This window comes from Manis javanica, chromosome 1, assembly GCF_040802235.1.
Source record: "Manis javanica isolate MJ-LG chromosome 1, MJ_LKY, whole genome shotgun sequence".
Classification (NCBI taxonomy): Eukaryota; Metazoa; Chordata; class Mammalia; order Pholidota; family Manidae; genus Manis; species Manis javanica.
Genome location: NC_133156.1, coordinates 189,142,769 through 189,157,062, shown reverse-complemented (window position 1 = coordinate 189,157,062; position 14,294 = coordinate 189,142,769). Strand labels below are relative to the sequence as shown.

The following is a 14,294-nucleotide window of genomic DNA, read 5'->3' as shown; positions in this document are numbered from 1 at the left end:
TGCTTTTCTAACCCTTAAAAGTCCTCTGGGGTATGTAAGTAGGATCAACCATGACAAGTAAAAAGAATAAAAAGAAGTGGAGAATTCTGCAATATATTATCTAGGAACTTGACAGCTAAAAAAAGCAAACAAAAAATAATTACAATGGTAGAGGCAGAGATACCTTCACCCTTCTAAACTGGTAAAAATTACTTCAGTAATGCAACAGCCCAATACTTCTTTGGGAAATACCTAACTTGACATTATATACAATCAATCTATGGAAATGACTTGTAGAATAACTTTCTGTAGAAGAAAAAAATATACAAGGTCATCTATGGAAAAGTTTTTTGGAATTATTGGTATTAAAGTGGCAATACTGACATAAAATTTGTCATTTACCCAGCTTTGACAGAGTTCCCTTTAATTTATGATGCAGATAAGAAGACAGACGTAGTGCCTGTATGTCCAGCTCCATAACCTGGGTAACACTTGCTCTATAACTGAAACTCAGATGGCAAATCCAGAAGGTCAGAAGGTCAGAGATAGGGGATCGTACATGGGGAATGACAAGGATGGTTTGGCTAGGAAAAAATGAGGAAGAAGAGACCCTAGTGGGTGCTCCGTATCTTATGGCTCCCCTCAGTTCTCAGTAAGCCCCAAAAGAGCTGGATGGTATTTATTCATGAGATCAGGATGATTCCTAGGGAAGCATGAATAAAAATGGTAATAGCTAATACAGCATGGAAGTCTGAGAGGGCATGGGAGAGATGAAGAAGAGCAAAAGTAGGCAAGAGACACTAATAAAGCTACTCTCTGCTGCCAGATACCATTTCCATGCACTAAACCAATTAGAGGCAAACTGAAATAACAAACTTGAGTAGCAGAAATCCCAAAGTTAAATTCATTAGTCATACAACTAGGACTGCATTTATAACACTGTATCTATCAGTCTACAACTAGGCTTGAATGAGATCACCTGATATAGAAGGAACAAGCTAAGGTAGGTTAAAAAAGACTGGGGAAAAAGGAATACTGGAACCTTTCAAGTACCAGGAGAGGGAAATGAGGGAAATGGGGGAGAGGGAGACAAGAGTGTCCCTGCAGAGTGAGAAGAACTCTATCATGATATTTTTATAAAAGATGAGAGTAAGGACAGTGGATGCTTCAAACGTGAGAGGTGCCAAAGACTACCCATTCTGCAATTTCCTCTCATTTGTACCCACTATAGATCACTTATAGATCTAACAAATATAAATGATAAGGTATATTATTGATAGCGTTACTTTATGTATCATCTCATTATTAAATCCATCACTAATACCTCCCCTATCCCATGGTATTACAATCACAGTAACATATTTTACTATTTGTTGATAAATGCCAACTCTAATTGGCATTTATATTCAAATTAATGTAATAAATGATGTAAGTAGCATCTGGGATCTCTGATACTCAACAGACAACTGGAAAATCTGCTTTTTAGAAGTGCTACCCATATAGCAAAGTATTATTGCTCTGGCCTGTCAAAGCAAAAGGAACTTTGAAATAAGCAATTTTTATCCATTTCACAAGTCAATACAACTGGTAAAAATAGTAACAATCTTATTGGAATACAAACTAAAAATTGTGCCAAAGTTATATAAAACACTCCAATTCTGCACGCACATGTTATGTATAAAGCAGTTTTAGGAATTACTACTCACTTGTGTTTGTTCTTCTGGAAGAAGATCAAATATAGCTTCATGCATTTTTGCCATTTGCTTGCAAATATTCCTGAAACAGGCAGAAGGAACAGGAGCTTTCACCTCATACTGGCAGGGGAAAAAAATGAGAATCATGTTTGTGTCCTCTGGATTGCATATTGTTCCCACGATTATGTAAGACATATACTTTCAATCCCTACATGTCTAACTCTGATACAGTTGAAGCTTACTCATCAACTGCGATCTGTGCTACTTACAACACAAAGCTCAGGAACTTTTCACTAAATATCCTGATCTACTCTGAGAGAGACAGCCTAACTTAGTGGCTAATAATAGGCTGCTCCCTTCTTAAGGACTGCTTGGGTTCAAATCCCAGCTCTTCCAAGTCTCAGCTTTGTGATACTGGGCAAGTCACTTCATTTCTCTGTATCTCAAAGGGCTTGCTGTGAAGATTTAAAAAGATGGCTCAAAAGAACACAAAACAGTGCTGATACAAAGACTTAGGAAATGTTAGCTACTCATCTGGCTCAAAATACAATAAGGAATCATTAAAGTAGATCCTCCAAATTATATTAAATTTTTTAAACATGATTTTAAGAGTGTGTCAACTTGATCATATCTGAAATCAATATAACTCTAGTAGAATTATTATTATTATTTTAGGTAGGCCAATATAGTAATCATATTTCCTTGACTAAGATAAAGGGAGACTTTTTTCAGCAATGATCTATACTGAAAATTTAAACTTAAGTAAATTCATTTTACTATTCTTACATTTGGAACAATATACTGGTATGATATAGGTAATTGCCTTTGGCCTACATTTTAGAATTCACAGCTTAAATTATATACCACTTTTATTTATAAGACAAATTTGGGCTAAATAACCTTATTTTAAATGTACTAATTTTATATAGTTTGTTAAAATGGTAAGTTCCAAGATAATGCAGTAGCAGAACCAGGTATAAGTCACCATGAGACTGAAACAAGATAAGCCAAGTTGTGACCACCTAAGGGTTTGTCTCTCTTCAGCCTAAAATATATCAAACATCCCCTTATCATTTTTATTAATAACAACTTTGAGATTTCATTCACATACCATAAAATTCACCCTTTTAAAGTATACAAGTAACTGGTTTTTAGTAAATTCATAGTTATACAGCCATTCGCACTAATTCCCTCTCCCCTTAACCCTGGCAACCACCAATCTCTGTAAATGGAATCATACAATATGTGGCTTTCTGTGACTGGCTTCTTTCACTTAGCATAATGCTTTCAAGGTTCATCCATGCTTTAGCATGTGTCAGTATTTCACCCTTTTTATGGCTGCATGATATTCCATTATAGGAAAACACCATAGTTTATCCAATGATCAATTGATAGACATTTGGGTTATTTCCACTTTTTGGCTATTATGAATAAATAATTCTATGAACATTCACGTGGAGATTCTCAATTCTCTTGGGTATATACCTAGAAGTGGAATTACTTGGTCATATGGCAACTCCATGTTTACATTGTGAGAAATGCCAAAATGTTTTGTAGAGTGGCTGTCCCATTTAACAATCCCACACATCAGTATATTAAGGTTCCAATTTCTCCATATCCTCACAATACTTGTTATTATCTTTTTTATTTAGCCATCCTAGTGGGTACAAAGTGTTATCTATCATTTTATGGTAACATCCCCTTAACTATCCCCCTATACTGGGTTGAATAGTATACTCCCAGAATTCATGTGCATGTAGAACCTCATGAGGTCAAACTGGATTAGAGTGGTCCCTAAATCCACTGACCGGTGTCTTTATAAAAAAAAGAGGGAAATTTAGACACAGTGATACATGGAGGGAAGATGGTCACATGAAGACAGAAGCAGAGTCTGGAGTGATGGCATCTATTAGCCAAGGAATGTCAACAACTGACAAGGAGTAGAGGCTAGGAAAAGGTAAGGAAGATTCTTTGCTAGAGCCTTCAGAAGGCACAAGGTGGCAGCACTGTGAGTTAGGACTTCTGGCCTCTAGCACTATGACAGAATCTCTTGTTTTAAGACACAGTCATTGGGAATTGGTTATGACAGCCCTAGGAAACTAGCATACTCCTCAAAACCTTTCTACAACCCTGATTTTCCTAGGTAGTATTCTTTTCATCCTATGCTCATTACATTTCCTCAGTCACCTAAATTTGATACTGTACTTCTGTATTCTCAATCCTTAAAATCTGGTTCTTGCCACTTACCCAGACCACCTTCCCCTACTATTAACAATTTTCTGAAATTTTCCTCTGGAAAAAAAAATCAGTAAAGACATCTTAACTTCCAAATTTATTAACTTTTCTAGTCCCCCTTCCTCACTGTTCTGTACTATTTGACACACTCTCACACTTGAAGCACTACCCTCATGCAGCACATGCTTTCCTGGTTCCTCCTCTCCTAATCTTCCTCTTCTTTTGTCTCCTGTCTCCTAAATGCAAAGCTTCTTCAATGTTAATCCCCCTTATCTTCCCCTCTTCTCTCTTATCAATCTTACTCAATCTTTTGACTTCTAATAAAGCTCTAGTCCTGAGCCACTCTTAGTTTAAGTCACACATTTCCTAGGTATTCCATTCCACAACTGAATTTACCATGAGCTTTCCCAAACCTGCTCCTCTTACCTGTTCCAATTAGTATTGCTGGTATTACAATCCTCCTGCTCACACAGGATTTGAGGTCCTCTAGGGTACTTAATTTTTATAAAGTGAAAATAACTGAACTCTCCAACTCAGTTTCGTTTCTCCTTTTCCTTGTTAACTTCTATTGAATCAGTGACTAAGTCCCATCAAATGTACTTCCAAATTATACAGCACATTAGTTAGTACTCCAGGTCAGAGTTTCTCAACCTCTACCCTATTGACCTTTTGGGCTACATAATTCCTTGTTGTGGGGGCTGTCCTGTGTATTTTAGGATGTTCAGCAGCATCCTTGGCCTCTACTCACCAATTGCCAGTATCATCCCACTTCCCTAATATGACAACCAAAAATTCCCAACATTTCTGAGTGTCCTCTGGGGGACGAAATTGTCTCAGTTGAGAAAAACCATGTAAAACCTTCAGTATTTTTCATCTTAAAAAATGTCAAAAACATTTTAATGAGTCCAGATATTAGTTCAACAAACATTTAATAAAACTTTCTGGCATACAGTAAGCTCTGAATATGTTCTTGGATGTGTGTATGTATGTACATGTATGTGCTTGTATATATACATGGGTAAAAGTACATGCATATGTGTGTTTTTATGTATACATGTATACATGAATGAATGTGTTAGATAAAACTCCAGCTAGAGTGCACAAGGATGACTCACAGATAGTCCCTTTGGGGATTTAACTGCCTAAAAGCTGGATTGTATTCCAGAAAGTGGACACTGCATGCTACAGGAACACATGTAAAGGCCATTTCGACGACAGCAGAGACAGCTTCCTGAGCAGCACATCTGGGCTGAGGAGTATTCAAAGGAAAAGAATTAAGTGAAAGTATTCTGAATAGAGGACATGCCCTATCACCTCAAATCCATTCTATACATTTTCTGAATAATCCTTCTAAAGTAAAATTCTAATCATGTGATTCATTAGTTTAAAAACGTTTGTATTCTGCCTCTGTTTAAAATTTAGAAAGCTGCAAGATACCACCTTAACCATAAGAAAAACCTGTAAAAATTAATAAAATCTTAACTTTTCATGAACCCATCAGAGAACAGAGATCATGGGAACTGAGGGAAACAATTCCAAAGAGTGACAAGGCCCTCTGAGGAGGGATGGAACATGAACAATCTCACTTCAGGCAAAGTATAAGGAAGAGCGATTAAAGATGGCAGCATGAGAGGTGAGACAGAGGCTTCCTCTTAAAACGACATATAATATGAAATTATAATTAATACAACTAATCCTGAAAGAGCAACAGGAAAGAAGGCTGCACCAGACTGCATACACCTGGAGAAAAGAGCAGACCTCATGGAACAGGGTAACGTACCAAAGCTGTGACCCAGCAGGACCCAAGCCCTTACCCCACCCCAGTTCACTGGTGGGAGGAAGAGAAACAGAGCGGGGAGGGAGTGGAAGCCTGGGACTGCTGAACACCTAGACCTGGAGATCTGCTCTGGGAGCATGAACCTATACTGCATGGTGCTTTGGTGATTTAGAGGGGTTGGAAAGCTAAGACAGGCGGAATACCTGGAGAGACGGAGATTCCAGCTGCTTGTGTAAAACAGGGATTCATATCCGGCTGATCTGGCTGGGCAGTCTGAGAGACTTCCTAACAGTGAGACGGCTGCTAAAGGGGCAAGGATTTCACAGAGCTTACTGCTCAGGAGAAAGGAGAGGTAGACAAAATTGTCCAGGTGCACTCTGCCCAGCAGGTTGGGCGCTTAAACAATCTTCAGGCGCTCCATTCCCCTGGCTGGCTATGCAGCTCCAAGGCAGCACACCATGATACGCAGCCTACTGTGTCTTCCTCCCGGTTAGCCTGTACCTGGCTCAGGCTCGCAAACTGGGACCCCTGCCCTGGGGTCAGGCCAGCCAGAGGGAAGCCCCACCGACAGCATCTACAAACACAAAGCATAGTGGCTTACACTTGTGTGTTCGGCCCACTGGTTCTGGCAGTGGAGATAGGCATAGCACCCGGGAAGTAGGAAACAGTTCTTCCCTCCCCACAAGCACCAACACGGCTCCCCTGTGACTGCTGACATCGCTCCAGGGGCTGAGCAGCTCCACAGAGTAGAACTTCTGGACACTAGAGGGCACCACAGACAAATTACGAAAAGTCAAAGGAAACTGGTTCAAAGCAAAATTATGAATACAACTGAGAAAGATTCAAATGAAATGGACCTCATGAATCTTTCTGAAAGAGATTTCAAAATGAAAACATTAACATGCTCATGGAGATACAGAAAAATATTCAAGAACTCAGGAACAAATTTAGGAAGGAGAGCCAGCTAATCGTTGAAGAACACAATGGAGGGTATTAAAAGCAGATTAGATATGGTGGAGGAGACAATAAATGGAAAAGAAATTAAGGAAAAGAAATACAAAGAAGCTAAGGCACAGAGAGTAAAAAGGATCTCTAAGAATGAAAGAATACTGAGAGAACTTTGTGACCAATCTAAATGGAACAATATTCATATTATAGGGGTATGAGAAGAAGAAAGAGAAAAAGAGATAGAAAGTGTCTTTGAGTCAGTAATTGCTGAAAACTTCCCCAATCTAGGGAAGGAGACAGTCTCCCAGGACATGGAGGTGCAAAGATCTTCCAATACAAGGGACCCAAGGAAGACAACACCAAGACATATAATAATTAAAACGGCAAAGATACAGGATAAGCACAGACTATTAAAAGTAGCCAGAGAGAGAAGTAAGATCACATACAAAGGAAAACCTATTAGGCTATCATCATATTTCTCAGCAGAAACATTACAGGCCAGAAGGGAATGGCATGATATATTTAATGCAATGAAGCAGAGGGCCTCTCAGACCAAGAATACTTTATGTGGCATGATTATCATTTAAATTTGAAGGAGGGATTAAACAATTTCCAGACAAGCAAAAGCTGAGAGAATTTAGCTCCCACAAACCATCTCTACAGTGTATTTTCGAGGGACTGCTATAGATTGAAGTGTTCCTAGGTTAAATAGCTGTCACCAGAGGTAATAAAAAGGGATAGGCAAAGAGTACAGAATATGATACCTAATATATAAAGAATGGACAGGAAGAAAAGGAGAGGAAAAAAAAAAGAATCTTTAGGTGTGTTCGTAATAGTAAACTAGGTGAATTAAGACTCTTAGATAGTAAGGAAGTTACCCTTAAACCTTTGGTAACCACATATCTAAAGCCTGCATTGGAATAAGTACATACCTATCAATAATCAGCCTACATGTAAATGGTCTGAACGTACCAATCAAAACACACAGAGTCACTGAGTGGATAAAAAACAAGACCCAACTATATGCTGCCTACAAGAGACTCATTTCAAACCCAAAGACATACACAGACTAAAAGTCAAGGGATGGAAAAAGATATTTCATGCAACTAATAGGGAGAAAAAAGCAGGTGTTGCAGTACTAGTATCAGACAAAATAGACTTCAAAACACTACATAATGATGAAGGGGTTAGTCCAACAAGAGGATATAACCATTATAAATATATATGCACCCAATACAGGAGCACTGACATATGTGAAACAAATACTAACAGAATTAAAGGAGGAAATACAATGCAATGCGTTCTTTTCAGAAGACTTCAACACACCACTTACTCCAAAGGATAGATTAACCAGACAGAAAATAAGTAAGGACCCAGAGGCATTGAACAACACACTAGAACAGATGGACTTAACAGACATCTACAGAACTCTACACCCAAAAGCAACAGGATACACATTCTTCTCAAGTGCACATGGAATATTCTCCAGAATAGACCATATACTAGACCACAAAAAGAGCCTCAGTAAATTCAAAAAGACTGAAATTCTACCAACCAACTTCTCAGATCACAAAGGTGTAAAACTAGAAATAAATTGTACAAAAAAAAAAAAAAGCTCACAAACACATGGAGGCTTAACAACATGCTCCTAAATAATCAATGGATCAATGACCAAATTAAAACAGAGATTAAACAATATATGGAGACTAATGACACTGACAGCATAAAGCCCCAACTTCTGTGGGATGCAGTGAAAGCAGTTCTAAGAGGAACATATATAGCAATCCAGGCCTATCTAAAGAAGGAAGAACATACCCAAATGAATAGTCTAAAGTTACAATTATTGAAACTGGAAAAAGAAGAACAAATGAGACCCAAAGTCAGCAGAAGGAGGGACATAATAAAGATCAGAGAAGAAGTAAATAAAATTGAGAACAATAAAACAATAGAAAAAAAATCAGTGAAACCAAGAGCTGGGTCTTTGAAAACATAAACAAAATAGCTAAGCACCTAGCCAGACTTATTAAGAGAAAAAGAGAATCTATACACATCAACAGAATCAGAAATGAAAAAAGAAAAATCATGATGGACCCCACAGAAATGCAAAAAATTATTAGAGAATAATATGAAAATCTGTATGCTAACAAGCTGCAAAACCTAGAAGAAATGGACAACTTCCTAGAAAAATACAACCTTCCAAGACGGACCAAGGAAGAAACAGAAAATCTAAACAGACCAATTACCAGCAAAGAAATTGAAGTGGTAATCAAAAAACTACCCAAGAACAAAACGCCTAGGCTGGATGGATTCACCGCTGAATTTTATCAGACATACAGAGAAGACATAATACCCATTCTCCTTAAAGTTTTCCAAAAAGTAGAAGAGGAGAGAATACTTACAAACTCATTTTATGAAGCCAGCATCACTCTAATACCAAAACCAGGCAAAGACACCACAAAAAAGGAAAATTACAGACCAATATCCCTGATGAACATAGATGCAAAAATATTCAAAATATTAGCAAACTGAATTCAAAAATACATCAAAAGGATCATACACCATGATCAAGTGGGATTCATCTCAGGGATGCAAGGATGGTACAACATTAGAAAATCCATCAACATCATCCACCACATCAACAAAAAGAAGGACAGAAACCACTTGATCATTTCAATAGATGGTGAAAAAGCATTCGACAAAATTCAACATACATTCATGATAAAAACTCTCAACAAAATGGGTATACAAGGCAAGTACCTCAACATAATAAAGGCCATATACAACAAGCCCACAGCCAACATCATACTGAACAGCGAGAAGCTGAAAGCTTTTCCTCTGAGATTGGGAACAAGACAGAGATGCCCACTCTCCCCACTGTTATTTAACATAGTCCTGGAGGTCCTAGCCATGGTAATTAGACAAAACAAAGAAATACAAGGAATCCAGATTGGTAAAGAGGAAGTCAAACTGTCACTATTTGCAGATGACATGATATTGTACATAAAAAGCCCTAAAGACTCCATTCTAAAACTACTAGAACTAATATCTGAATTCAGCAAAGTTGCAGGATACAAAATTAATACACAGAAATCTGTTGCTTTCCTATACACTAACAAAAATTAACAGAAAGAGAAATCAGGAAAACAGTTCCATTCATAATTGCTTCAAAAAGAATAGAATACTGAGGAATAAACCTAACCAAGGAAGTGAAAGACCTATACCCTGAAAACTGCAAGACACTCTTAAGAGAAATTAAAGGGGACACTAACAAATGAAAACTCATCCCATGCTCTTGGCTAGGAAGAATTAGTATTGTCAAAATGGCCATCCTGCCTAAAGCAATTTACAGATTCAATGCAATGCCTATCAAAATACCAAAAACATTCTTCAACGAACTGGAACAAACAATTTTAAAATTCATATAGAACCACAAAAGACCCTGAATAGCCAAAGCAATCCTGAGAAGGAAGAATAAAGCAGGAGGCATCTCACTTCCCAACTTCAAGCACTACTAAAAAAGCCACAGTAATCAAGACAATTTGGTACTGGCACAAGAACAGAGCCACAGACCAGTAGAACAGAACAGAGTCCAGATATTAACCCAAACATATATGGTCAATTAATACATGATAAAGGAGCCATGGACATACAATGGGGAAATGACAGTCTCTGCAACAGCTGGTATTGGCAAAACTGGACAGCTATATGTAAGAGAATGAAACTGGATCATTGTCTAACCCCTATAAACAAAAGTAAATTTGAAATGGATCAAAGACCTGAATATAAGTCATGAAACCATAAAACTCTTAGGAAAAATCTCTAGGACATAAACATGAGTGGCTTCTTCATGAATATATCTCCCCGGGCAAGGGAAACAAAAGCAAAAATGAACAAGTGGGACTGTATCAAGCTGAAAAACTTCTGTACAGCAAAAGACACCACCAATAGAACAAAAAGGCATCCTACACTATGGGAGAATATATTCATAAATGACAGATCCGATAAAGGGTTGACATCCAAGGTATATAAAGAGCTCACACACCTCAACAAACAAAAAGCAAATAATCCAATTAAAAAATGGGCAGAGGAACTGAACAGACAGTTCTCCAAAGGAGAAATTCAGATGGCCAACAGACACATGAAAAGATGCTCCACATCGCTAGTCATCAGAGAAATGCAAATTAAAACCACAATGAGATATCACCTCACACCAGTAAGGATCACCACCATCCAAAAGACAACAACAAATGTTGGCGAGGTTGTGGAGAAAGGGGAACCCTCCTACACTGCTGGTGGGAATGTAAATTAGTTCAACCATTGTAGAAAGCAGTATGGAGGTTCCTCAAAAAGCTCAAAATAGAAATACCATATGACCCAAGAATTCCACTTCTAGGAATTTACCATAAGAATGCAGGAGCCCAGTTTCAAAAAGACAGATGCACCCCTATGTTTATCGCAGCACTGTTTACAATAGCCAAGAAACAGAAGCAAACTAAGTGTCCATCAGTAGATGAATGGATAAAGAAGATGTGGTACATATATACAATGGAATATTATTTAGCCATAAGAAGAAAACAAATCCTACCATTTGCAATGACATGGATGAAACTAGAGGGTATTACACTCAGTGAAATATGCCAGGTAGTGAAAGACAAGCATCAGATGATTTCACTAATCTGTGGAATATAAGAACAAAGGTAAAACTGAATGAACAAAACAGCAGCAGACTCACAGAACCCAAGAATGGACTAACAGTTACCAAAGGGAAAGGGACTGGGGAGGATGGGTGGGAAGGGAGGGATAAGGGGAAAAAGGGTCATTACGATTAGCATACATAATGTAGGGGGATTGCATGGGGAAGGAAGTGTAGCACAGAGAAGACAAGTAGTGATTCTATAGTATCTTACTACGCTGATGGACAGTGACTATAATGGGGTATGTGGTGGGGACTTGATATTGGGAGGAATCTAGTAACCACAATGTTGGTTATGTGATTTTATATTAAGGATACCAAAATAAAAAATAGTAAAAAATGGTAAAAATAAATAAATAAATAAAAATAATAGTCACTTTGGAAAATAATTTAGTAGCTTTTTATAAAGTTATCCTAGAGTTTTACAGTTCTATAGAACTATCAATATATTCCAATGCACTTACACAAAAGAAATGAGAACACATGCCCACACAAAGACATATACACCAATGTTTGTAGCAGCATTACTTATAACAGCCAAATACTGGAGACAACCGCAAGGTCTATCAACTGATGAATGAATAAGGAAATAATGGTACATCCACACAAGGCATATTACAAGGGATATTAACTGAAAATGAACTAACCACTAATACATGCTGTAACACACATGAATTCCAAAAGCATTATGCTATATGAAAGGAGCCTGAGACAATGGACTGTTTTTACAGGACATTCTAGAAAAGGTAAACCACATGGATGAAAACCTGATCAGTGTTTGTCAAATTTGGGGATACAGGGAGAGGATTGGCTACAAAAGTGCCCAAGAGAGTATTTAAGAGCGATGGGACTTTTTTGTATCTTGACTGTGATAGTTCTACTACTGTATACATTTGTTAAAGTCATCAAACTGTATATGCTTAGGAAGGGTGAATTTAACTGAATATAAATTATACCTCCACTGGTACTCAAAGCTCTCCACTATCTTTCCAACATATCCCCCACTACGTAGTTCACTCACCCTAATATATTAGCTAAATGCAATTACCTGACTTTGTTATTATTAACAACAGCAAAAGCATTGGCAGCCAACATTTACTAGAATTTGTTACTCAGACACATGATAAAAGAAAAACACTCCACATATCTCATTAATCCTCACTACAACCATCTGAGGCTCTATTATTATCCCCATTTAGAGACAGAAACTGAGGGTTATGGAGATTAGTAATTTGCCCAAGGTCCTTCAATAGCTAGCATACAACGAACATGAAATTTGTACTTAGGTCTACCTGACTCCAAAACTCTGACACTAAACTTCCTTCTTAGGATTCCTACCAATATGTAGGCTCATGCTGTTATCTCAGAGTACCTCTTCACCTGGACTTCACTTTCCCTAATTGTACCTATCTTTAAAAGAGAAACTTACATGCATGCCTCATATGTAAAGCTTTCCCAGATCTCCCTCTCTAACTGGCAATCAACTTTTCCAAAGCATTAAAAAGCTCCAATAGCACTAAATTAATTCCTTACTTATGACACTTTATATATTCTATCTCCTGTTACAGTCACTGATATATTTTTCCTACTAGATGTTTTACTATTTGAGGACAAGATTGAAGACTTCTTCACCTTTATATATATATATACCTGTTACCTAGCGCAACTCAACTTAATGAATGAATGGTGGCTGGGACATTAGTCTAGCCAGTAATATAATTAGATATTACTGTTTCATTCTACACAGTGTTACCCTTACTTATTAACTTCTTAGAATCAGTCTGTGTTACTATGTTATCCTTCTTTCCTCAAATTAAATTTTCATATAAAGAAATAAAAAGCTACAAACTGAGAGACTAACCCAAAACAAACACTGTCTGCTATTTTTATATGAATTAAAAACAGGGTCAAACTTCTGGGCAATCCATGAAAGTAAATAGGGCAGGGAATGGCAGACAGACTTGTTAATACAGAGAGACTGTAACATATCCAGGTAACTGAAAAAGTCAACAGTGGGGAGTTAGAAAACACTACATTACAAAACTCTAGGCTCATTCTTGACATAAAAAAAAAAGACACAAGAGAAAGAGGAGAGGGTGTTTGAAGTTTATAAAAAACTTAAGAAACATAATAACTAAGTGCATTATGTAGACAATGTAGAAGCCTTTGTTCAAACAAGTTATTGCACAAAGACACTTTGGGACAATCGTTAAGTTTCAAATAGGAATAGGTATTAGATGATATTAAGGAATTACTGTTAATTTTGTTAGGTGTGATAATGTAGTGTGATTATACAAAAAAAGTACTTACTTTTTAGTAATATACACTTAAGTATTTAGGAATAAAGTATAATGCCTCTATTTTTTTATAAAATATTTTAGTAAAAATAGCAAAATGTTAATGACTCTAAATATAGGTGATGAATATAATGGGAAGCTCATTAAATAATTCTATTGTTCTTAAGTCCTCCCCCCCCATAAAAAGAATAAAATGAGTTGTCATAGGAAAGTCTAGCCACAGCCCCATTCTTATTCAAAAACTCTGGATTACTGAATAGAAATGATGGAAATAAAGTCAGGGTTTTAAGAGTACTAGCACTTTCTTGGTTTTGCTTCATTATGTTCCATAACTTATTACTGGTTCCACTATTTAAGATTAACCTTATTCTATATACTGTTAAGTGTTTACAGTCCTCTGCCTGGTTAGATGGTAAACATCTTGAGGGTAGTCACAAAATGCTATTTATTGACTTTTGATAGAAGAATGCCATGTATTAAAAAATAAACTGGTGGAACAGAACTGCTTTTGAATTTAGTTTGTACTGGACAACCATGAAGGAAATAGAGAATTTCTGAACAACTGTTCTCCATACAAAAAGAAATAAAACATAGGCATAACGTAATATAGATCTATTTCCTTAAGCTTCTTAAAAGCATAGAACATCTAAGTTATATACCAACTACAGCAG

The 14,294-nt window shown here is 37.1% G+C and overlaps 1 protein-coding gene across 4 annotated transcripts in view; it reads right to left on the bottom strand.

The window, feature by feature from the left end:
- VPS54 (VPS54 subunit of GARP complex) overlaps positions 1-14,294 on the bottom strand; it is a 113,237-nt gene that overhangs the window by 4,929 nt on the left and 94,014 nt on the right. For all 4 annotated transcript variants that reach the window (XM_036996646.2, XM_017673991.3, XM_036996647.2 and 1 more), the window contains one exon: positions 1,686-1,793. In XM_036996646.2, coding sequence (XP_036852541.1) covers positions 1,686-1,793 — 108 coding nt within the window. The remainder of the gene's footprint in view (positions 1-1,685; positions 1,794-14,294) is intronic.